The sequence below is a fragment of the Peromyscus leucopus genome, chromosome 7 (assembly GCF_004664715.2).
Source record: "Peromyscus leucopus breed LL Stock chromosome 7, UCI_PerLeu_2.1, whole genome shotgun sequence".
Taxonomy (NCBI): domain Eukaryota; kingdom Metazoa; phylum Chordata; class Mammalia; order Rodentia; family Cricetidae; genus Peromyscus; species Peromyscus leucopus.
Genome location: NC_051069.1, coordinates 115,442,005 through 115,465,942, shown reverse-complemented (window position 1 = coordinate 115,465,942; position 23,938 = coordinate 115,442,005). Strand labels below are relative to the sequence as shown.

At 51.4% G+C, this 23,938-nt stretch overlaps 1 protein-coding gene and 1 long non-coding RNA gene across 2 annotated transcripts; both read left to right on the top strand.

The window, feature by feature from the left end:
* Nucleotides 1-821: 821 nt before the first annotated feature.
* Nucleotides 822-16,264, top strand: LOC114694016 (SEC14-like protein 4). Its single transcript, XM_028870671.2, has 12 exons — nucleotides 822-952; nucleotides 3,887-3,962; nucleotides 7,507-7,550; nucleotides 7,786-7,845; nucleotides 7,951-8,139; nucleotides 9,683-9,778; nucleotides 10,060-10,120; nucleotides 11,037-11,120; nucleotides 11,398-11,504; nucleotides 11,581-11,720; nucleotides 11,804-11,973; nucleotides 13,033-16,264. Exons 1-12 carry the CDS (start codon nucleotides 899-901, stop codon nucleotides 13,188-13,190), a joined length of 1,239 nt encoding a protein of 412 aa, XP_028726504.1. The 5' UTR covers nucleotides 822-898; the 3' UTR covers nucleotides 13,191-16,264.
* An 830-nt stretch (nucleotides 16,265-17,094) lies between these two features.
* On the top strand, nucleotides 17,095-22,619 carry LOC119088436. Its single transcript, XR_005092107.1, has 3 exons — nucleotides 17,095-17,632; nucleotides 18,120-18,234; nucleotides 22,337-22,619. It is a non-coding gene; the product is annotated as an uncharacterized LOC119088436 (long non-coding RNA).
* The last annotated feature ends 1,319 nt before the right edge of the window (nucleotides 22,620-23,938 follow it).

The window sequence follows — 23,938 nt, the reverse complement described above, 5'->3', positions numbered from 1 at the left end:
TCAGTGGGCAACAGTCTCACATGAGCCCATGCTTGGTCATCTCATATCTGGAACTTGATTTGACCCATGGGAGGACAGAGGGGAAAGGTCTCAGTGGCCTGTTTTCACTGCCTCTTCCCCCTCCCTCGCCACCCGCTGTCCAGAAAATTCATGCCAAGGCCGCCACCCGCCCGACCGGTGTTTTCTCACCCTCCCCAGAAAGATCAGCTTACTCAGGGCCAGCCACCCCGACCCACTCCTTGGCCCTCTAGCTGTCAAAGGTCCCCGGGGCTGACTCACCACCTGGGCCATCCTGTAGCTCCTGAGCCTTCCTAACCGTTTTGAAACTGGGTCCCTAACAGCGAGTGTGACATGCCAGGCATTCTGCTAGCCCAGGAGGAACCTCTTACCTAATCCTTCTCAACGGCTAGTGGGCTGGAGCCATTTGGCACGTAAGGGCTCTCCTCCTGGCCAGTGAACATTCATGGAGTCCAGCTTGTGTGCAAGGTCAGGGGAAGGCGGCTGGGCTCTCCTTAGGCAAAAGGACTCAGAGGTGGTGACATCCTCAACCTCCCACTTGACTCTGAAGAGCCCGGCCCCATGCATGTGTCCTTTGGCGAATCCCCCACACACCTGCATCCCACCGCGACCTGAGCGTCAGAGCCCTGATCATGAGAAGTCCTGGAGGTGGGGGCCACTTGCTCCCTCAGACTCTCGAGACACCTCCTGAGGTCAAGTCACCCCTCTGCCCCTTAGGCTAGGCCTGATGACCTGGGCAGACGAAACAAAAACAAAGACCAGGGAGCACTGGTTAGGGCGGGGCCCAAACAGCGACTCTCCCTTGGGGCGGGACCAGCATCAGACCGGCCAGGCAAAACCGGGTGAGGGTGGTGGCAGCTGAGGCCAGGCGGAGAGCACCATGAGCGGACACGTCGGGGATCTGAGCCCGCAGCAGGAGGAGGCACTGGCCAGGGTGAGGGGTGCGGCGGGCGGGAAGGTGCGAGAGCCAAGCTGAACCCACGCGGCCCACATTGGCTGTAGCTCTGCTTGGGGACTGGATGGTGAAGCCCAGTGCCTCCTGAGCACTGTTCCGGGAGCCTCCGAAGCCGCTGCACGCTGCACTCCCTCCTCTCCCTCCCTCTGGTGTGTGTGTGTGTGTGTGTGTGTGTGTGTGTGTGTGTGTGTGTCTTCCAGAGCAGCGTGCCCACCCGCTGCCCTCTGTTCCCAGCCTGTGGCTACTGCCAGGCAGATCCGGAGATCTCTGCCCAGATTGCAACAGTATTTGGCTTGCTTAGGTTTCTGTTGCCCAGGTTCCCAGTCTTCTTATCAGATGTATTTGTTTACTTTTAATTATTACAGAGAAATAGAAGGCTAGGGGGTCTGATTCTGAGAGCATCCTGCAGGCTGTACCTGGAGAAGGGAAGGGCTGTCAGGAAGGGAAGGCCCAGGCCTTAGGAGTCCAGCCCAAGCTCACACTCCCCCTTGTTGAAAGGGAAGCTTAAGATATGCAACAGAAAGCTAGGCACTGGTGGCATGACTCTAGAATCCCAGCCTTGAGGGGGCAAAGACCAGAAGTTGTCAAGTTCAAGACCAGCTGAACCTAGTAACATGGTCTCAAAGAACAAGAGATGAATGGCTTGTTTTGAAGTGTCTCCCATGGGGAAGGACCCTACTGGGAGAAATGAGAGGCCTGGGTGAAGGAGGGTCCTGGGAATTCAGCCAAGGCTCTCCGAGTGGAAGGGGTCCTTAGTGAAACAGGGGGATCCTCTGACGAGTCTCCCAGTGCTGATGGTCTCAGGAAGCATCAGGCACAAGGTTCTTTCGGAACTAGACCCCTGGCCTCTGGGAGTGGACTGATTGTGACAGAGAACCCAGCTAGGCAGTCTTATGTTCGCCATTATTTAAAAATAACAAACGCTTACCATTTTTAAAACTATAAGAAAGGAAAGGAGAAAGAAGGGGAAAAGCCGAGGATGGCCCAGAGCTCCGCACAACTGCACCAGGGGCATTTCCTTCTAGAGTCTTCCTGAGTTTAGCGTGGACCACTGTGGTCACACTTCCAGATTCATACGACACCATTCGGTGGCTTTTCTCCAGGCTGAGTGAACAGTCACCCAGAGGTGATAAGAAGTGTAGCGTTAATGTTTCTTAAGGCTAACTGTCCCCCTTCATGCCCCCCCCAACAAAATTTCCTCTGGTCCCAGAGGCTGCCGCTGTCTTCAGGTGTGACAATCCCATTGCCTGCTGGGAGTCATGCTTTACCTGTCCCTTGCTAGCACCAGAGACTGTCACACCGAATGACAGCAGCAGGCTAGGTACACAAAGGCTACGAATTTACCAAAAGGAAAACGCAAAGAGGAGACTCTGTTCAATGCACAGCCACACAGTGACACCTGCAAGCTCCCTGGAGAAGGTGACGGAGGAGGTGCTGTGGGTTGGTCTGTCACGGCAGCTGACTGGAAGTTTAGTTAGTCATCGAATAAGCTGTTTGTGCAGGACTGGGAGCTGCCCCTGAGGCTGACGTGAGGAAATTCTAGAGCACCACTTGTTTCCAGACTAGCCATTAGGAGTTAGGCTGCATTTGTTTGCATACAGCATTGTGGGCCCTCAGCCCCAAGGGCTCGTGGTCTGGTTGTTACAGTGTGGGACTGTCTACCTTCACGCTTGGTCATTTGTCTTCACATATTCCTTTTTAATTATGTAAGCACAGCAAGATGTATTTGAATTTTATTCTTTTTTGGATTATTACTATTGGCCAGGCATGGCGGCACATAAATAAAGGTATTTAATCCCAACACTTGGGAAGCAGAGGCAAGCCTGGTCTACATAGTAAGACCCCATCTCAAAATAAAGCAATTATTATTGCTACTTTTCAGGGGTTTGGAGGTACCTAGCCCTGACTAGCTTCAAACTCACAAGATCTACCTACCTCTGCTTCTTAGGTACTAGGCCCAGGCTTACAGAGGTGTGTGTGTGTGTGTATGTGTGTGTGTGTGTGTGTGTGTGTATGTGTGTGTGTGTGTGTGTGTGTGTGTGTGTTTTATGGGTGTTTTACCTACATGTGTATCTGTGTACCATAAGCATGCCTGGTGCCATGTGAGTGCTAGGAATCAAACTTGGGTCCTCTGGAAGAACATCCAGTTATCTTTAACTGTTGAGTCATCTTTTCAGCCCTGTAGGTTCTTTTTTTAGATATGTTCTCCATATGTAGCACAGGCTAGTCTCAGACTCTCAATCCTCCTTCCTCAGCTTCCTGAGTGCTGGGGTTAAGATAAGTACGACCAAACCTGTTTTACATGTTTATTTTAAACACATTCAAGCCTTTGATGGGACAGATTTGATATTACCTTCATTTCACCAGTGAGGGAACTGAAAGAGAGTACCCCCTCTCTGATCCAGACCATCAGGGTGCAATTTCTGGGGTAATGTCTCTAGAACTGTCAGGCTACCCTTCATCAGAATCACCCAGAAATTAAGGGAGAAAAGGCCAGAGTTCTGGAGCTTATTTGGAAAAGGTTCTGGCACTAGCCAAAAGAGGAACTTGTCTCCCAAGGAGAGATTCTCACAGTTCTAAGAGCTTCTCAGACAGACTGAAGTCCAAACACGATGGGTCAGTGGTGGATAAAACCACCCCATCAGGACTGCTTAGTTATGCATACCTCTTGCCCTTTGTTTAAACTTAAGCCTCGTTCCTGGACCACTTGTGGGTAGGGATCACTGGGCCTCCTTATTTGTTTTCTATTTGTGGCCCCATCAAATAACTCTCTCAGCTTTTTATTGTTGCTTGTCTCCTGATTGGCCGACTGAGGACAGTTGGCCACGCCTCCCTTGTTTGGGCTGTCAGGGCTCAGGCTCTGATCCAGACGACTCCAGTAACCCTCTGGCCTGCCCATCCTTTTCCTCTTAGTTCCGGGAGGCCCTCCAGGACGTGCTGCCCACCCTGCCCAAGGCTGATGACTACTTCCTTCTGCGCTGGCTCCGAGGTGAGGTCATGGGGACCAGGGAGGCAGAGAGCAAGGGAAAGAGAGAGATGGCAGGAAAGTGAGGCGGGCACTTCAGGGGACCACCCTGCTGAGACACGCTTCCAACTGGCCTGCTCTAGGCTGGAATCCCAGCTCCATTGCCAGTAAATGCACAGTGCAGACTCATCTGAGCTTAGTCTCTCCTGTCTACAGAGTGGACATGAGTCACTTGTATGAAAAAAGAACTGAAGACATGGTTGCTCCTAGGTATGGATGAGGAGGAGGTTTATTGTAGATGTGGGGAGAGAACAGCTGGAGGCATCTGGAAGGGTCCAGACTGAAGCAGGCCATGACCGTGAGAGGAGAGGGGTGGGAGATGGGGGGGGGCACCTGGAGGCCAGGTGCCTTCCTTAATCACTCTCCACTTTATTATTGAGCAGGAACTCCTGCTGAACTAGAGCTTGCTGATTAGCTAGCCTGATTGGACAGCTTGCCCCAGGGGATCCTCTGTCTCTTTGTTCTATGTCTGTCCTGATCTCCTAATACTTCCACCCCAGTGCCTTTGGCTTCAACAGATTAAATGGCCTCCCCAGCTGGCCTTGAGTCAAGTATCAGTGACCCTACCTTTAGGGCTTGGGTCTGCGTCAGTCCCCTGGGAGCAGTGAATTGAAGTAATGGCAGAGGAGGGCTTCTTCTGGAAGTCATGGCAGTCTGGAAAAGTAACACCAGAACTGGTACCGAGGCTGGGGGATGGGTGGGGGCTGCTTTTAACTCACTAGTTTGCATGGGATAGAGTTTGCACTTGAGGTAGGAGAGAGTCAAGACTCATCGCAGGAAGTGGACACAGGGGCGTGGTTTAAGCAGTTGCCGACAAGACAGGCGCTTGTCTCCACACTGTGCTAGCAGAGCATCGCGAGAAGCCCGTCTCCCAGCCTGGCTTTCTTCTGTGCCATCCTAGGCATGGTAGTGAGCCCTGTCTTCAAGGTGCTGAGTCCAATAGGAGGTCACCAGGCTCACATGAAGGAAGCCTCCACCCAAGGGCCACTCTTCCCTATCTTTTTGTTCTTTCTGTGTTTTTAAGTTTTATTTTTAAAACAGTTTTGGGTTTTCAGGGGGAAAAAAAACACAGCCAAAAGGGTCCACAAAAAACTAGTAGAGTTCTTATCTGAAGCAATACCCAGTTATAAAATATGGTGAAATCTCAGCTAAGCCTGTAAAACTCCTAGAATTGGAACAGAAACGATCTAGACACACCAAACAGACAAACCTTTAAATGCCAACATATTTAGAACTGCTCTATTATTCGGTTTGGTAGTCTCTGGACATGTTTAACTATTCAAATTACATTAAATTAAGACTGAAGGTCTTGGACTCACTGACTCCATGTCAGTTGCTCAGTAGCCACATGCAGCTAGTGACTGCCACACTGAGCAGTTGAGACATGGCTGGTCCTGTCATCACAGACCATTCAACGGGCCGGCACCCAATGCAGGTGGTGCTAGTAAACACATAGGACAGGGCAGACTGTAACCGCAGGGGCTTGTGGGTGATGATGCCCACACCGACAAGCAGCTGTGTATGTTTGTTTGGCTTGTGACTATAGGACTGGGGAGCCCTTATAAGACAGGTTTGGGCTCAGTCGAAGCTGCTGAGGAGTGGGGTGGGCTGCCTGTGTATGCAGGGAACGACTTGTCGCAGGAGATGGTGGAGGCTGAGCTAGTGGCCTTCACGGTTCTTGCTTGCGCTGATTAATGAACAGGGCAAAGGCTGTCTGGCAGGAAAGTCACCTTTCACTTGAACATCTCTGATGTCACATTTCACTTCAGCTCCAACAGTGGAAAATTGGATAACGAGCTAGTCGGCATAAAAAGAAGCTGCCAAGGCGTGTCTAAAATAGACTGTACCCGTGGGCTGGAGGCATGCTTGTAGTCCCAGCTGTGTTCATTAAGGTACTTGCTGAGCTAACGTGAGGACCAAGTTCCTTCTCCCAGCCCCCATATGAAGAGCAAGAGCCAGCATGGTCTATGTGTAACCTCAGAACTGGAGGAGATCAGGCCTTCTGGTCAGCCATTATTCTGGCCAGTTGATGAGCTCTATGCTCAGTGAGAAAGTGATTGAGGACACCCAATATCAACCCCTGGCCTCCACACTCATGTGCACACATGTGCACGAATAGACACACATACAGATTTCCAAGCCCCAAGTGTATTTTAAGGATATAAGGAAAAGTAAGGACACCTTAATTTAATTTGTCCTCTTAAGTCTCTAGGGACCAGCTTATCCTAACACTTTTAAATTATTTTCATATCTGTTTGTTTGTTTATTGAGAGGGGGGAGTACTTATGGAGCCAATGCACATGGAGGCAATAGAAGTTTGCTGATTGATTTCTCTCTGTATGTGGATTCCAGAGATCAAACTCAGGTCATCAGGCATGGTGGCTGAACAATAATTTTAAAAAAATAAATAAATAAAAAAGGAAGGACATGACTGCTCCTAGCTATGGTGGAAGGGAAGGTTTATTGTAGATAAAAGGGAGAGCATAGCCAGAGGCAGAGTCATCTGGGAGAGTCCAGAGTGGACATGACCCTGAGCCATGTGAGCAGAGGGGGATGGGGAGAGGGGAGAACCAGACCAAGAGGTCAGGAGGGTACAGGGTAGATGAAGAAAACCGAGTAATCAAAATGGCTGGATTATACAGGGAAGGGGAGATGGGGGAGTGTAGCTGGAGAATTTCCTCTCCGGGTCCCGCCAAGCCCCGGCAGTCCGACAGCCCACAGCATCTTCACACGCTGTTTGTCATGGCGGCAGCTGGCAGTGTCTCTCCCCTCAGCCTTCCACATCCCAGAATTCTCTTCTCTGCTTGTCCCACCTATACTTCCTACCTGGCCACTGACCAATCAGCATTTTATTTATACAGAGTGATATCTACAGCAGGGGAGGGCAACACAGCCCCTAGGCTGGAGAAATTTAGGGATTGGGGGTGGGGTATACCAGCCATAAACCCTGTAACTGGTAGGGACTGAAGGATGCTGAGAGAACCTGGAAGACGGGTCCACTTTGGTATGTTAAATAGGCACCTCAGTTAGTGTCTTAGTTATGGTTTCTGTTGCTGTGAAGAGACACCATGACCATGACAACTCTTATAAAGGAAAACATTTAATTGGGTGGCTTCTATTTTCAGAGGTTCAGTCCATGGTGGGACATGGTGGCGTGCAGGCAGGCATGGTGCTGGAGAAGTAACTGAGATTTCTACATCTTGCACAGGCAACAGGAAGTGGTCTGTCTCACTGAGCGTGGCTTGAACATATATGATACCTCAAAGCCCGCCTCCACAGTGACACACTTCCTCCAACAAGACCACACCTACTCCAACATGGCCACATCTCCTAATAGTACCACTCCCTTGGGTGGGGGCATTTTCCTTCAAACCACCGCAGTTAGCCATTTGTCCCGGGTTTGCGACTAACAGTGGCAAGCGCCCCACCTTTACCTGCTGAGCCATCTTGCTGAACCCCCAAGACCAGCTCATTCCAGATCTGACCTCTCCTTCCCATGCTTTTGCAGCTCGGAACTTTGACGTTAAGAAATCTGAGGACATGCTCCGGAAGGTAGGACCCTGCCTCTCTGTGTCTCTTCTCATGTTTCTTTTTCCATCCTCCCGGATCCTTTTTGAACAAGGCCTGAGTCCCTCCGCCTTGTGCCCTTCCCCCACCTCCATCCCCAGTTCTGTGGAGCCTAAGGGTGCTCTGGCAGTCTTGGAGCTGTGGGCAGGGAGACCTGGCTTTGTGTTGCCAATACCTGCACAGGCTTTTGGAGACAGGCAGCTTCTGCATGTTTCTGCAGCATGTGGAGTTCCGGAATCAGCAGGACCTGGACCACATCCTCATGTGGCAGCCACCAGAGGTGAGCCCCTTGCAGGATCTGTTAGGTCTCCTGATGCCCTCTCCTTCATCTGGCCACCTGATGGCGCAGTGTGGGCTCGAATCAGGACTTTGTCCGTTTGTCCAGGTGATCCAACTCTATGACTCGGGTGGTCTGTCTGGCTATGACTATGAAGGCTGCCCTGTGTGGTTCGACATCATTGGGACAATGGACCCCAAGGGGCTGCTGATGTCGGCCTCTAAGCAGGACATGATCCGCAAGCGTATCAAAGTCTGTGAGCTGCTTCAGCATGAGTGTGAGCAGCAGAGTCAGAAGGTGAGCATCGGGCTTCAGGCCGCGTGCTTGGTGACCTTAGGTGTCCAAGAGACACTAGGCCTAGGGAAGGACAACACCTTGTCTCTCTAACTCTCACCAGCTCTCAGTATGATTTTTCTGCCACTTTGATCCCTCCGTGAGCATCAGTGTGAGTGTGTGAATGTGTGTGTGTGTGTGTGTGTGTGTGTGTGTGTGTGTGACTCTCTGCTGGCGTGAAGTAAGGTCACCAATGCCTTCTCTTCTGGCTGAGTTCATAAAGTGCTTGCTGAGCAAGCATAAAGACCACGTTCAGATTCCCAACCCCCACACAAAAAGCCAGGCCCTGATGTTGACAATGGGTGTAGTGAATTTCTTGGAACAGCCAGCCAGCTTTACCTACAGAAAAGATAGTCACCACTAAAATTCTCTAACTATGAAAACTGATAGCCAAGCCATGACTCTGTGCATCCTCCATGGGACTCAAGGAGATACTACAGAGTTACTAAAATACATATATGGAATCCTAGGGCCAGTGAGATGGCTCAGAGAGTAAAGGCACGTGCAACCATGCCTAACAACCTGAGTCCTTCCTGGAACTAACATGGTGGGAGGAGAGAACTGACTCCCGGGAGTTGTCTTCTCACTTCCAGACAGGCACCATGGTGTGCACCTGCACACACACACCGGCCACACATGATAGATAGGTAGGTAGGTAGGTATATAGAGACAGACAGACAGATAGATTACAGATAGATAGATAGACAGACAGACAGACAGATTACAGATAAATATATAATAGAAAGAAAGATGATAGATATTTAAACAAAAAAAATATATGGAAAGTCGGATGTGGTAGTGCCTCCCCTTAATCCCAATATTTGGGAGGCAGAGACAGGTATATCTCTGTGAGTTCGAGGCCAGCCTGGCCTATAGAGAGTTCCAGGACAGCCAGGGCTACATATAGAGAACCTGTCTTGAAAACCAAATAAACTATATATATGGAGCCCTCAAGAGTGAGGCTTGTACTCCAAGAAGGCCTTCAGATTTGCTTAGACAGGTATCATCTCCTGCCCCGGACAGAGCTGCCCTCTGACCTCTGTGTCCTTCAGAGTGAATCCAGTGTAGAAGGCAGCCTTGTTGGTTTTGTGAATCCGAACTATGAGCCCAGCACATGCTACAGTACACATGCAGAAATAGAGGACAACTTGTGGGAATCAGCTCTCTTTCCACCATGTGGGTCCCAGGAATTGAACTCAGGTCCTCGGTCTTGGCAGCAAGCGCCTTTACTTGTTAAGCCATCTTGCCCGCCCGAGTCAAGCTTTACTGATGCTCTAGGCAATAGTGTTGAGCACACCATGATGATACTCTAAGAACCTACAGCCTCTGCTAGGACTCAGACTCAACATCTCCTCACACCCTAGATAAATACCATTTGCTTGGGATGCCATGGGTTTGCCAGGCCTCCCTACCAGGGCTTATTGGATGGCAGGAAGACAGAGAGAGGTGGCCAGGATCCCCTGCGTAAATCAATGATCTAACCAGTGTGCCTGCTCTGATACCGCAGTTGGGCAGGAAGATCGAGAGGATGGTGATGGTGTTTGATATGGAAGGGTTGAGCCTGAGGCACCTCTGGAAGCCAGCTGTGGAGGTCTACCAGCAGGTAAGGCAGGAGACAAGATTAGTAATGGCTCCAGGCCAAGAGGGACCCACAGCCCACATCAGCTTCCCATCCATGGACAAGTAGAAATACCCTCCAGGGGCCTTGAGATGCTGGCCTTGGGGCCACCCAAGGAGGATGAGGAGCAAGGACTCCCAGAGGAGGATGCACATGTCATGGGGAAGGCTGGGTTGGGCCTCTTGCTTCAGCAGCATCAGAGCTACAGAAGTCTGGACATCCAAGGTGCTGGGTACAGCCATGACCGATGTCGTTTGACTTCACAGTTTTTTGCCATCTTGGAAGCAAATTATCCTGAGACGGTGAAAAATTTAGTTGTTATTCGAGGTGAGTTTGTGGCCGAGATGACCCCTGCCTGGGGAAGGAAGGCTGGGGTTGGGGGTGTCAGTAAAGAAGCCTTTGGGTTAGAGCTTCTCAAAAGCATCTTCTGTGAAGAGTAAGGTTTTGGTTTGTTTTTCACTCCATTCCTTCGCAGACTGACATTTTTGTAATATGCAAACTCCTGCCCTGGTATGTTGCAGCCGTATCAGGTTTCTAGATGTTTGCTGCTGTTTTCTTACTCACTTTAGTGTAGATTGGGCCATGAGCCACACTGTCGGCAAGAGCGGTCCCTGTCTTCCACGGCCATCCTATAGTCCCTGGGTTCAGATGGCCTGGGCTCACGTCTAGTTAGCTCTCTCGTTTTGAGCAAGTCAGTTCCATCTCACTGAGACTCAGCTTTCCCATGATGTGGAGTGGGGACACCATGACGCGCCCCCTTACCAGAAAGTTAGGATATTAACAGAGAGTCTGCCAAATGAGAAGATTGCACACAAAACCTGGCCCACAGGAAGTGCTCAGTGAGCAAGCAGGTATCCTTAGGGTGGGACAGGATATTTAAAGCAGGTCCCCAACTACTATCCCCCCAAAGGATTCTGAGGTCACCTAGCAAAACCGAGTGGGGAAAGGAAGGGGTGTCCTCAAGGAATCATGGTTGCTGACCCTGGGCCCAGCTTGAGCCCAACACTCTACAACTAGATTACAGGACACCACTGATTGTTGAGACCAGAACACCATGCTGTTGTCACTTTACGGCTGACAGCGCTAAGGCTCGGAGGTGTAGGTCCTCAACTAACGCTCATGCAGCAGGGCACGGCAGATTGCAGATCCACACAACTCCCACCCAGCACAGGACCTTGCCTGTGCCTTCGGGCCCGGCACTTGTCTCTGGCCCAGCTTCCCAGTGGGGTTCTGTGTCTTTCAGCTCCCAGGCTTTTCCCGGTGGCCTTCAACCTGGTCAAGTCCTTCATGGGTGAGGTGACACAGAAGAAGATTGTGATTCTGGGAGGTGAGTGACTTGACCCTTGGCCCCCAGCTGGGGCTGGCTCTGGGGATGTCTGGAAAGCAGGGGATGCCGCCGAAGGCCTCTTCTCCTGGGATATCCTCTTCCCTTTGACTTGGGCTCATCAGTGCATAGAGCCGGGCTTCCAATTCTGGATCATGGCCTAAGAGCCAGAAAGCAAGCTCATGAGTGCTCTGAGTAGACTCGCAGGGAGCAAGGGGTCCTCTCCGTGGGCTCTCTGTTGATCTCCTAGAGCCCCCAGAACCCCCTGTTTCTCACACAGAAAACTGGAAACAGGAGCTTCTCAAGTTCATGAGCCCTGACCAGCTGCCTGTGGAATTTGGGGGGACCATGACTGATCCTGATGGTAACCCCAAGTGCCTGACCAAGGTACAGAGTGCCCAGAGGATGGGGAGGGAGGAGACCACTGTGGTCCACTGTCAACTTACCCACCCCTGACTCGCAGATCAACTATGGGGGTGACGTGCCCAAGAGCTATTACATGTGCAGACAGGAGAGGCTGCAGTATGAGCACACAGTGGTCGTGGGCCGAGGCTCCTCCCACCAGGTGGAGAATGAGATCCTGTTCCCAGGCTGTGTGCTCAGGTAGGGACAGGGGCTGGGCACACCTGGAAGGGCCTCCCAGTCCACACAGGAGGTGGTCGGTCAGTGAGCTCTCTCTGCTGCAGGTGGCAGTTTGCGTCAGATGGTGGAGACATTGGCTTTGGGATTTTCCTGAAGACCAGGATGGGGGAGCGGCAGAAGGCTGGAGAGATGGCAGAGGTGCTGCCCAGCCAGCGCTACAATGCCCACCTGGTGCCTGAGGACGGGAGCCTCACCTGCCTCAAGGCCGGAGTCTGTAAGAGCTTTGGGTTTTCCGGCAGTGCCCTTTGTAATAGGAGGGAAATCAGTCACCTCAGGCCACCTCGGGCCACCTCGGGCCAGTCCGGCTTCTCTGGCTTCTATGTCCAGCTCTCAGGGAAAGTACAAGGACTGTACCTAAGGGCTCCAGGGGTGCAGTCTTCAGGGTCTTGGATCTGATGGGTGGATGTAAGGGAAGAGGGGCATTGCACAAAGTCCTGAGACTCAGAGCCCAGAAGCAGAGCAGTCTAAGAGACAGCTAACTAAGTCACCATGGACTTTTGTCAGAGGTCTCCGCAAGGGGGCTGCCCAGTTGTCTGAACTCCAAATACCCCAAAGAGCTGGCTAGAACTGGCGTCAGTTCCACCAGAAACAAAATGGTCTAGTGTCTTAGCTAGCTTCTCATACTATAACAAAATACCCAAGGCAATTAGCTTAGAAAAAAAAAAAACAGGGAGGGTTATTTACCATACTACACAGTTCTGGAGATTCTAGCTCAAGCTCCAGTGAGCTTATTGCTCCGGGGCTCTGACAAGGGTGCACACCATGGCAAGAGCACTCAGAGCAAAAACACCTACGTCACAAGCCAAGGATGCCAAAGGGGAGGGAAGGGAGAAGCCGAGCGTCCTGGCACACACCTGTAATCCCAGGCTTGAGAAGCTGAGTCGAGAGGGCCAGGAGCTCAAGGCCAGCGTGGAGAGCGTGTCTCTCCCCCTCCAAGGTGCCCACTACCTCCTGACTGGGCTGCCGGGGAAGCATGCCTTCACCACAGGGCTCTTCTAGGAGCGCTTACCCCAACCATAGCAACAGGGATGACACCCTTTATCCTGGGGCTGTAAAGCGCTGGTGTAATGCTGGGGTGCCAGAAGGGACCGTGCCCTTACGGTGGTCACCACAGTCCCAGGAGGTGGTCACGAGCAATGGGTCACGAGCTTGGGGGGCAGGGCCGTGGCTGACACTCAGGTCTCACCCATGGGCCTGGTCAGCGTGTCCCCGACATCACCAGGAGTGCACACGAGCTGGGCTCACGCGGTCTGTCACCGCCCTGTCCCTGCAGATGTCCTGCGCTTTGACAACACCTACAGCCTGCTGCACACCAAGAAAGTCGGCTACACGGCAGAGGTGCTGCTCCCGGACAAGGCCTGTGAGGAGAAGTTGCAGGGCCTCAGGACAGGGAGCCCTCCTCAGGACAGTGAAGACTCGGGCCGCCTCTGACCCTGCTCCATCCAACTCCCTCACACACCCCTGCCCCGGGCCCCCTAGGCAGGGTGGTGCCGAAGGTGGCTTCAGAGATCTCCAGCCCCCATCTCCATCCGAGCCTCCCATGGGACCACTTAGACACAGACCAGCACTTTCATTCCTGTACCTAGAGAATGGGGCCGAGGGTGGCACCACACATCCACTAGGAAAGGACCCTGCCCTTGTTCTTGTCCTCTTGAAGACACCCACCCACCCAGGACTCAGTCAGGCCTCGTATCCCAGCTGGGGTCCAGTCCATGAGTCCTGTCCCTCACAGGGAACACAGCTGCATGGAGGTCAGCAAGGATGGAAGGACCAGCTGGAGGTAGCTGGGCAGCCCGTGAAGGAGGGGTGAGGCCCCAGCTCCAGCATAGCATCAAGGCCTCTCTAAATTCCGCCGCCTTTGGAAGGAATAGCAGAAGTGGAGAGGCAGGGTGCGGCAGGGGAGCCATTGGAGGGAAAGCCGCACTCAGCTTTACAAGGCTGAGCAGGTTGTTGAGTCTAATGAAGAGATACGCACATGCGCACATACGCACATGCACCGCCCCCCCCCACACACGCACATCTGCTGGGATCCTGCTGATACTCAACTTTGACTATTTCTTTTTTCTTAAGGCGCTTCCCCCTGCCAAGCCATCTCCAAATTCACCATGTAGCCCAGGCTGGCCTTGCTTTAGTCTGCCTTCTTCCATGTCCTGTGTGCTGGGATTGCAGATGTGCGCCACTGTGCCTGGCCATCTTTAGTTCTTTCTGGCCTGAGTGGAGCTCACAGTCAAAGCCAAGCTGCAGGGAGATATTGGTACTGGAGTGTAGGGTGAATCACTCTGGGGGTTCATCCTGACTTCTAACATGCTTCTTGGAGAACCTTCCAGCCTTCTATATGTCTGCATGTCTCTAAGGAGAGAGGTGAAAGGCAGCTGCCAACATCCCTTCCCCATGTGACCCAGGAGCTGGCCAGTGACAGCTTCTGGATGTAATATCTCAAAGGCTGGTCCTCCTAGCATCCACAGGCAGTCAGCCAGCCCACCATTGCTCTATTGGGTGGACTGAACCTAACAGCAGACACTGCCAAGCTTGATCCAGTGTGGATGGCTCATACAAGCATTACCTGGAGCCTAGTAGCCTGAGCTGTGCTGTACTGCTTCCTCCTGGGCCTCTGGCTGGGACAGAAGACCTGTGTCCCAAGCAGGGTGACTCAGGATCACTGATATTGCCTTCTTTGTCCTTCTGTGCTGCTGGGCCAAATGTCCCTGGAAGTGAATGATGAGATGCTCCTGGGAAGGGAGTCCTTATTTCAAAGTGCCCGTCATCCTAGAAGCCTTAGCAGATGTCACCTTGTCTAGTCATTTTGCAAGCACGAGGCCAAGCCCTGACCCCTCTCCTGCTTCCAGATATCATTTGAATTTCTCTGCTTGCTAGATGTCGTCATTATCGAAGACATTTTAATGGAGAAAACAATAAACCTTGAAGATGAGGGAGGGGCTCTTCAGGGTAGCTCCTAGCCACTGTATCTGGACCATTGACAGTCAAGGTTTAGAGTCTGGATGGAGGACAAATGCCAAGGAGCAGTGCCATGAGAAACTCCTGCCAAAGATCAGCTTAAGCAGGTTGGCAAGAGGGGAAAATAAATCTCTGGTTTTGCTGGATCCAAAGAGAGCCTGGAACTGCCAGACAAGAGTCCCAAGGCATTTCAAAGTCCAGGGCTGCTCCTGCACTCATGGTATGGCAAGCAGGACGCCCCTCTTGTCTCCCTGAGGCATTCCAGCTTCTTGGGGTCATTTCCCCACATCCTTTGGCAGACTGAAAGGGCTGTCACTAAGTCTGGTTAGGATTACCGTGAGTTCATTCATCTCACTTCATGTCATGATGAGTACTCAGAACGACTCAGCGTGGCCTTAAAATAAAAGGCTTTCAAACTCGAACCCTGACCCTTGCCCTTCTAACCACCCACAGCCAATTTTCTCTGTCAGTACAGCCTCACCAGTATTTCCTTGCTGGTAACCGAGACAGACCTGGCCTGGGTACAAGGACAGCTGATGCTCCCGTCACAGAGAACAGACACACAGCGTTGCTAGGAGCAGAGCGGCAGGCAGCAGGCACCAAGGAGAAGCTGCAGGTACCAGCAGCTCTGGATCCCAGAGCTGGCACAACATGCCTCCTGCTTAAGCAATGACCACCTGAGGTCACCTGAGGAGGTGATGCCGAACCTGCCTGGCAAGTGGACAGGGCATCGAGAGCTCGGGAAGTCCTGTGTCCTCGGCAAACCTCGCTCTTGCAGGCATGTCCAACCCTCTGGCATTGCAACACGATGCTGTCATCTATAAACTTCATAAGTGAGAACCGTGCCAACTGAGTTACAAAACAATCCAAAAAGCCACAGGAAACACCCACATAACATTTCAGGCAATTTTATGGGTTTTGTTTGTGGCCAGGTTTGTAGAGACCCCGGGCCTCATGCAGCTTGTACAGCCAGGTTGGAAACTCCTATAGAGTGCCAGGTTTTTTTGTTTTTTTGTTTTTCCTTTTTGTGGTTCTGGAGCTAGAAGTCACATCCTTGGACATGCTAGACAAGCACTCTGCTTGTGGGCTGCATCCACCGCCAAAAAACTGATGATTTCTTACCAAAAAAAAAAAAAAAAAAGTTTGTGTCTTCACTTATTTACTCATCATTCTTTAGCATTTGTTGAGCATCTGTTCAGCACCAGGCCTTGCAGGCCCTGGGGGCAGTGAGGAGGCTCCACTGATCTAACTCCGCCCACAGGAAGCTTGCCCACACTGAGGAAAACAGAAATGACCTGGACAATCAGAAATCAAATGTGCATGCTGGAGTCTTCTGGAGTCTTGTGAGGGCAGGAACCAAATTTGTGGGGCACACCCAGGAAAGAAGCTTTGGCTCAAGGAAGTGACCATGGAAGGGCTTGGGGGGGGAGGGGGCTAGATGGGGGCACGCCTCCAGGGTGAGGAATGGGAAATGGGGGGCCATAAGGTGTTTGGGGCCAGAGGAAAGTTAATAGATATCAATAAATCACGCTTTGACGTAAGTTACAAAATGGCTGTAAGAGTGTGTGGTTTGCCAGGGGTGGAGTGGCATTTTCGATAAGGGGTTTGTAGATCCAAGCCCTTCAAATAAGGTGCTGGGAACCCTGAGGCCTCCTCTATCTAGGGCACGGAGACAAGGCTTCCCAGACCACCTCCTAGAGAAAGTCCTCACAGCCTTTGGAAGAAGGCACATGCAGCATTTGTAGGGTGCTTTCCTGGCAGTTCCCCTGGGGGCAGCACCCGCCCCCAGATTCCCACCCCAGCCAAGCTCACGAAGTTGAAAGGAACACAACACTCACTGGTGTTTAGGGCAGGTTTTTCAGCTATGTTCTAGGGCCCAGCCCTCCACAGTTTACACAGCTTCTTGTGGGCCGCCCTGAAGCAGACAGAGATGAAGTCCCATTTTACAGGCCAGGACACGGAGGCTCAGCAAAGTAGGGGTACTCCTTGAACAAAGACTGTCTAATAGCAAACTGGGGCAGGTACCCAGGTCAGCCCCGCACTGTGCCCTCTTTGCCTTCTGAGAGGAGAGGGTTGACTTGAACACGTGGGCCTCTATGAAGGAGGACTATGTGGGGTGGGGCTTCAGTGTGAGCCAGAGGGAGGCACGGAGTTCCAGGGGCTAGAAAAAGTCCAGCTCACTCCGAACTTACTCTGTGCCCAGGACAGTCTGTGGCAGGAAGGTTTGTGTACCATTATAGGTGCAGAGATCCAGGCTTGAGGTAGGAAGTAACTTGTCCTGAGATACAACATAAGAGAAAGTACAGCCAGGTGGGGGCGCACACCTTTAATCCCAGCACTCAGGAGGCAGAGGCAGGTGGATCTCTGTGAGTTCGAGGCCAATCAGGGATACACAGAGAAACACTGTCTTTTAAAAAAAACTTTAAAAAAAAAAAATGAGAAGGTAAGATGTGAACTTGAGGAACTAGGCAAGGGCAGGGATACAGTTTGGTGGTAGAGCACTTACTTAGCATGTGCAAGGCCCTAGGTTCGATCCCTTGGACCACCAAAACAACAACAAAATCCCACAGACTGAAGTCCATCTACCTGTGGAAGTGGGAGGGCATAGGCTTGGTGACTTCACAGAAAGAACAGTGTAGCGAGCACATACCCCGGTGACGGGGGAGGAATAATCACTCTTGATTCAGACTGGGTTACCACTCATTTATTCACACAGTAAGATTACAAGCATTCTTCATCCTGTCTTCCAAACAGAAGCAGGAGTACCTCTCCAGGTGTACAGGTCCGGACTCGCCACGTCTGTTCCTCTGGATCTTGGGTCAGCTTTCCTCAGGTCAGCCACGTCTGCACTGGGGACAGGAACTCACGTCTCTGGCTGGCGGAGGAGAGTCGTCTCACGCGAGGGCCTGACGAGCTCGGTTGGTCGGGTCTGAGGCTTCATCTTTTCTATCCCTTTTTGGCTAGGTTTCTAGTCTTATCCCTCCTTCCACACATAGCTTATCACTACTCCGTTTGTGGTTTACTTAGGTCATTCTGTTGCTTATCACTCCTGACCAGGCTTGTTCACCCTAGGCCTTACATGTTCCTTACAAACAGCCTGGCCAGCCAGGCACTGAGACTGCTCCCATGCTCCTGTGGTCCTGTGGCCTTGAGACCTCCATCTTCCTCCACCAGGGGGCAGTGTTGGGCCAGACATACCTCTGCTCACCAGGGACTCAAATAAGAAGAGTCCATTTGCCTCCTGAGGGACCGACCACTTTACCTCACAGGATGAGGTCCTGGAGGCCAAGCTCACCAGCCCCAGATGTTTGAGGCTGCTCAAAGTGGTGGGAAGAGGCGGTCCGATCCCACTTCAGATCCTGCCTCGGTTGCTTGTTCTGACTGGACCACGTCTTCCTCCCACAGGCCCTGCTCTGTCACCTACACCTCCAGCTTAGATGATTGGCCATTGCTACCTTCCCTCCCAGACTGCAGAAGCCGTAAATGTCCCTGAAATGACAGCTGGATCGCATCTCTCTGTGTAAGTCCTCAAGTGCCCCTGTGTGTGTCTTATGAGGCCCTCTGTGGCCGGCCACAACCCTCCTACCTGCGCCAGCTGCACCTGATAACCTGAATCTACCAAGCCCTGATTACCCAGCCTGCTTGAGCTATGCCCTCAGCCCAGGACTCCCTCTCCCAGTGAGGATCTGTGGAGCCCCCGGGCCTCAGGAATCCCACCTCCACCTTCACCCAGCAGAGTGCAGGTCTCTTTCCCATACTGTAGAGCATCAGGATCAGTTTTCAGCACAAGACAGCACCATCATCTGCCTCAACTCTCTCTCCTACTCATCCTAGCAGCTAGCCCGGGCTATATGTCCTGGACATCTGGCCATAGATAATAGTCACCATTTACTGAGTCCTGCCCGGCCTAATGGCCATCTCCCACTAGGGCCTCAGAGACAGTGACTGGTTCAGAGGTCATACTCAGACTGCAAGTAGGGACATCTGACTCCATAGCCATGGGCCTCTGTTAACTTTCCACCGCAGTGCCGAAATATCTGAAACAATTGACTGATAAAGAGACAAGTTTTCCCTTGGTCCATGGTTCTGGAAGTTCCATTCGAAAATCAGGTGCCCCCTTGCTTTTTTGGGCTCCTGCTGAGGGAAATGCAAGTTAGTTCACTAGTGTATCAAGGCCTGTCTTGGGCTTAGCTCTATTTGAGGTGCCGTGTGGCTGGTCCATTAATATACTGTTTACCTTGGGAGCATGAGGACAGTGCTGAATCAGTAGGATACATGTTCAAAAGCTGCACATGGTGACACAGGCCTGTAATCCCAACATGGAGGAGACAGGTGGATCCCTGGGGCTGGCCAGTCAGCCAGCCTAGCCTAATTGGTGAGCTACAGGCCAGCGAGAGACTCTGTATCCATAAAACAAGGTGGATGGCCACTGAAAAAACAACACCCATGCAATTCTGACACATGTCACTAATTGTTTAGTGGGCAGAGAGTTTCGCCTGTTGATAATAATTGCATGGCAATTGGAATGTAGGTAACTCAAAGGACTGAGCCGACCCAGGACACACCAAGACCAGTTCTCTGCACAAAGGAGATTATTTGCCCTAGAGGGACAAAGTGGGGGGTGGATAGGAGATAAGGGAGAGGGAAGTGAGGGGGCAAAGGAGGGGTGGGGGGGCTGGGGAGAGCATATTTGCCCCAGAGGGACAAAGGACTGCCTCTGGATAGAGGGGAGACAGATGCAGCCCGAAGGCCAATGACAGATTATCAAGGGAAAAGGGAAACCCAGGCTGGAATGAGTTGGTTTGTGTTGATTAGACATGTTAATTAGGGTAGTCAGAAGAGGGCTTTTGACTGCTGGACTTCAATACTTTGATACTGGACCTTGGTGGTCAGCTTCAGGAGGAGGAAGTGGCCAAATAAGGCAATAGACCTTGGTGCCTAGCTTCAGGAATGCAATCTCACTGTTCAGCAAGGACAAAGGAATGGGGGAGAGCAAGACCTCTCAGAGCCATGTTTGCCATGCTCGGGCCTGCTAGAGAGAGCCCTTGAGTAATGGTACTGAATTGTACACTGAAAATTATTGAATTGGAGCCAAACTTGGTGGCACAGGCCTTTAATCCCAGCACTCGGGAGGCAGAGTCAGGTGGATCTCTGTGGTTTGAAGGCCAGCCTGGTCTACAGAGCAAGTTCCAGGACAGCCAGAGCTACATAGTGAGACTCTGTCTTAAAAAAAAAAAAAAAGAAAGAAAAGAAAAGTAACAAAGCAGAGTCACATTGCAGAGGAATGCAATGCTAGGCTGTGTGAACTTGACAGGGGATTTATACAAATGCAGACGGCACAGCCCGTTGTTCCCAGGTCACAAACAGGTTTACTGGATGAACACTACAAGCAGGTGTAATATACAGCTAAGTATGACTATATCTAAGTATAGGAAAGTATGTAAAATGCTAGGATTTGGGGACTGGAGAGATGGCTCAGTGGCTAAGAGCATTGACTGCTCTTCCAGAGGATCTGGGTTCAATTCCTAGTACTCACATAGCAACTTATAACTGTCTGTAACTCTAAGCTCTGACACCCTCACACAGATATACATACAGACAAAACAACAATACACACACACACACACATTTTGGTTTTTCGAGACAGGGTTTCTCTGTGTAGCTTTGGAGCCTTTCCTGAAACTTGCTCTGTAGACCAGGCTGGCCTCGAACTCACAGAGATCCGCCTGCCTCTGCCTCCCAAATGCTGGGATTAAAGGCGTGCGACGCCACAGCCCAGATAAATAATTTCTTAAAAATTCTAGGACTTTGTAAGTTTTCAGCTCCATTACACCCTTCTGGGACTATGATGGTCTGTGCAGCAGACTGTTGGCTGAACGCTGTTAAGAAACACTGACTGAATTGATACACAATGTAACTCGGGGGAGCCTCACAAACATCATGTTAAATGAAAGAAGCCAGTCACTGAAAGTCAGGTACATTCTGGATTCCATTCATGGGAAACATCTGGACGTGGGAAATCTACAGAGCTAGGATGTTTGGTTTTCAGGCCTGGGACAGGGCAGCAGGTGTGGGGAATGGCTTGGGAATTTGGGGTGGGGAAACAGATGATGTAAATTACATGCCGTTACTGGAGTCCTAGACCAGAAGGTCCTAACAGACCGGATTTGAACATTTCTACAAAAATCAAATGTAGGGGCCTAGGAGGCTAACTCGGTAGATAAAGTGCTGGCCCTGCAAGTATGAGTTTGGATTACTAACACCCGTATAAGAAGCCTGGCGTGGGGACCCTCATCGGTCATCCTAGCACTGAGTGGGAAGAGCAGGATCCTGGGAGATCCTGACCAGCCAGACTGAAAAAACAGTGAGCTCCAGTTCAGTGAGAGACTCTGCCCCAAAGAATAATGGGGAAGGAGCCAGGCGGTGGTGGCACATGCCTTTAATACACACACACACACACACACACACACACACACGCACGCACGCACGCACGCACGCACGCACGCACGCATGTGCACACACACACACAGAAAACAGTACTAGTAAGACAGGGGAAGTGTTGGAGACCCGCTCCCACTTTTACCCCAGGGTACTCTTGAGGAGGGAGAAGTGAGAAATATTGAGATAGAAATACAGAGGGGAGAGAGACAGATAGAAACACAGGATAGCTCTGAGGGCCTGGATCCTTATCCACCGGCCCCTTCTGTCTTTTCTAAAGGGCATTTTAAAGGAAGGCCAAGGGGCAGGGCAAAAGACTTCCCCTTGCTAGATCAAAGCACACTGCACAGCCAAGTGCAGACCTTTCCAAACATCTAGTAACCACGCCCATGATCAAGCAATCCTTTAATGCAGCTGTGCTGGGTAAAGCACGCTCACTAGCAAACCTTTGTGGGCTCCCACAGGAAGGATTTTATTATTTAGTGTGAGCACACTGGAAGCTGGATGACCACCAGCCCATCTTCTAGGAGCTATCAGGAGCTTGAGGCCATACAAGGCAGTAACAAGCTTGGAGGAGGGGAAGAAGTATGTGTATCATCTGGGCATGTCACAAACCCATAACCCTGGCACATGGGAGGTCTGGGAGGGAGGATCAGGGTCACCTTTGGCTACAGAGCCAGTTTTGGAGAACCTGGGCTACATGAGACCCTATCTGAAAAAATAAAATTAAATGCGCTTAGTTAGGCATTCTTGCTTAAACTGTGGTCTGCTTTACCATTGTTTCAGTTTTAACTCCTGCAAGGGTCTTCTGGCTTTAAAAACTCTCATTTCTTGAAGGGACAATTAGTTTCCTAAGATATGATTGTTCTTCCTTGACCAGGTAGCTTCAGTTTCTAACTCAGGCTATTTACCCACACTCGGGATGAGGGCTGGAACCATCTTTATTTAAGGCAGATCAACTTTGTGTTGCCAGTTTTTAGACAGACTCTCCAAGATTTTTTTTTTAATGTGTGCATGTGCGTGTGTCTGTGTGGGGGTATGTGCACATGAGTGCAGGTGTCCTTGGAGACCACTGGGGTCAGGTGCCCCCTGGAGCTGGAGTAACGGGCTCTTGTGAGCAGCCCGGAACGGATGCTGGGAGCCAAATTCAAGTTTCCTGACAGAGCCTTCTCTTCTGTCCCCAGAGAGACACTCCAAACAAACATAGCTATGGAGAGAGATGAACTGGAATCCGACCCGACATTTAAGGCAGCCAAGAAGACAGCTGCAAAATGAAGGCAGAGATGCCACGTGTTAATCCTTTTAGCTATTCATTGGGAAGCAAAGGCCTGAGTGAAAACTTCATGGTTTTTAGCCGAAGCGGCCTCTCCCCCTTTGTTGCAGTTAGTCCAGATGTTTGCACACAACCCCGTGAATATGCTGAAAACCACTGAGCTGTAGATGAATAATGAAGCCTTTCTATTGTGTGTGCGGATCATAGTTCATTAAAATTTTCTCCCGTTTTCTTTGACAAAAACTCAGTAGTGGTGCTGCTCCCCACCAGCATGCACTAGTCCTGGGTTTGATCCCTAGCATTGGAAAAAAATTATAAAGAAATAAATAGGGCGGCGGTGGCACACGCCTTTAATCCCAGCACTTGGGAGGCAGAGGCAGGCGGATCTCTGTGAGTTCAAGGCCAGCCTGGTCTACAAAGTGAGTTCCAGGACAGGCTCCAAAGCTACACAGAGAAACCCTGTCTTGAAAAAAAAAAAAAAAAAGAAAAGAAAAGAAAAGGAAGGAAGGAAGGAAGGAAGGAAGAAAGGAAGGAAGAAAGGAAGAAAGAAAGGAACCTGCCCCAGGGTAATAAAGCCTGGCAAGTACCCTGCCAGAAGGTATGACAGAACACCGCTGGTCGCATGTGCATCCTCCCCCTCCCCCGCAGCCTCCCTTTCCTGTGGTCAGAGCTCTCTCCCGCCTTCTTCCTAGCAATGTTTGCTCACAGGGAGGCCTCTGCACTCCCTGCAGACTCTCTTAGCTGGTTCCAGCGTGATCTACTTAGGGAAGGTGGGCAGGAATGTGTGGACACTGGAGCTGGCGGGGAGCAGCCCTTTCCCATTGCCTAGAAACCTAGGAAGATTCTCGGGTGAGGTGAGGCGGTTCTGTCAACTCCCCCACCTGTGTTTACTTGTGTGTGTTGTGGTTGTCGCCTTGGTCTCCTGAATCCTTGACAAATGAGTTGTTCCACACAGCCTGGCGGTGTTGACCTGGGAGGGCAGCTCTGGGTGTGTACCGGTGGTCTCCTTTCTCGGCTCCATTGTTTCAAAGGAAGGGAACGTTAAACTTCAGTTGCCTCCGCGTACTCTGCAGTCCAGAGTGTGTGTGGAGGTGGGGCAGACCAACGAACTTCTGCCTGTTTACCGAACTCTCGATGTCGCCAGGCCTGGTGTTAAGGCTTGGGGTGGGGTGGGAGATGGGGGGCGAGGGTGGGGCTTGCTCCGGTTCCCCTGTAGGCAGCAGAACCAGACAGGCTGGGCTCCAGTTCCAGCAGCACAACTGCCGAAGGTCCCTTGACCTCTGCGAATACCCATTGCTTTGGCTAGGAAACAGGGCCACCTGTAACTGCTTCCATGAGGACTAATGAGGAAGTGGTCAGCAACCGGGAAGCCAAGTGCTCTGAAGAATCCCTGCCTCTTCCCCCCAAAACAGCTCACAATCTTTACTATTTAGATATGCAGTCCCCCTCCAAAGGCTAATGTGTGGAAGGCCTTGGCTCCAGCTGATGCTATTGAGAGATGGTTGGACCATCC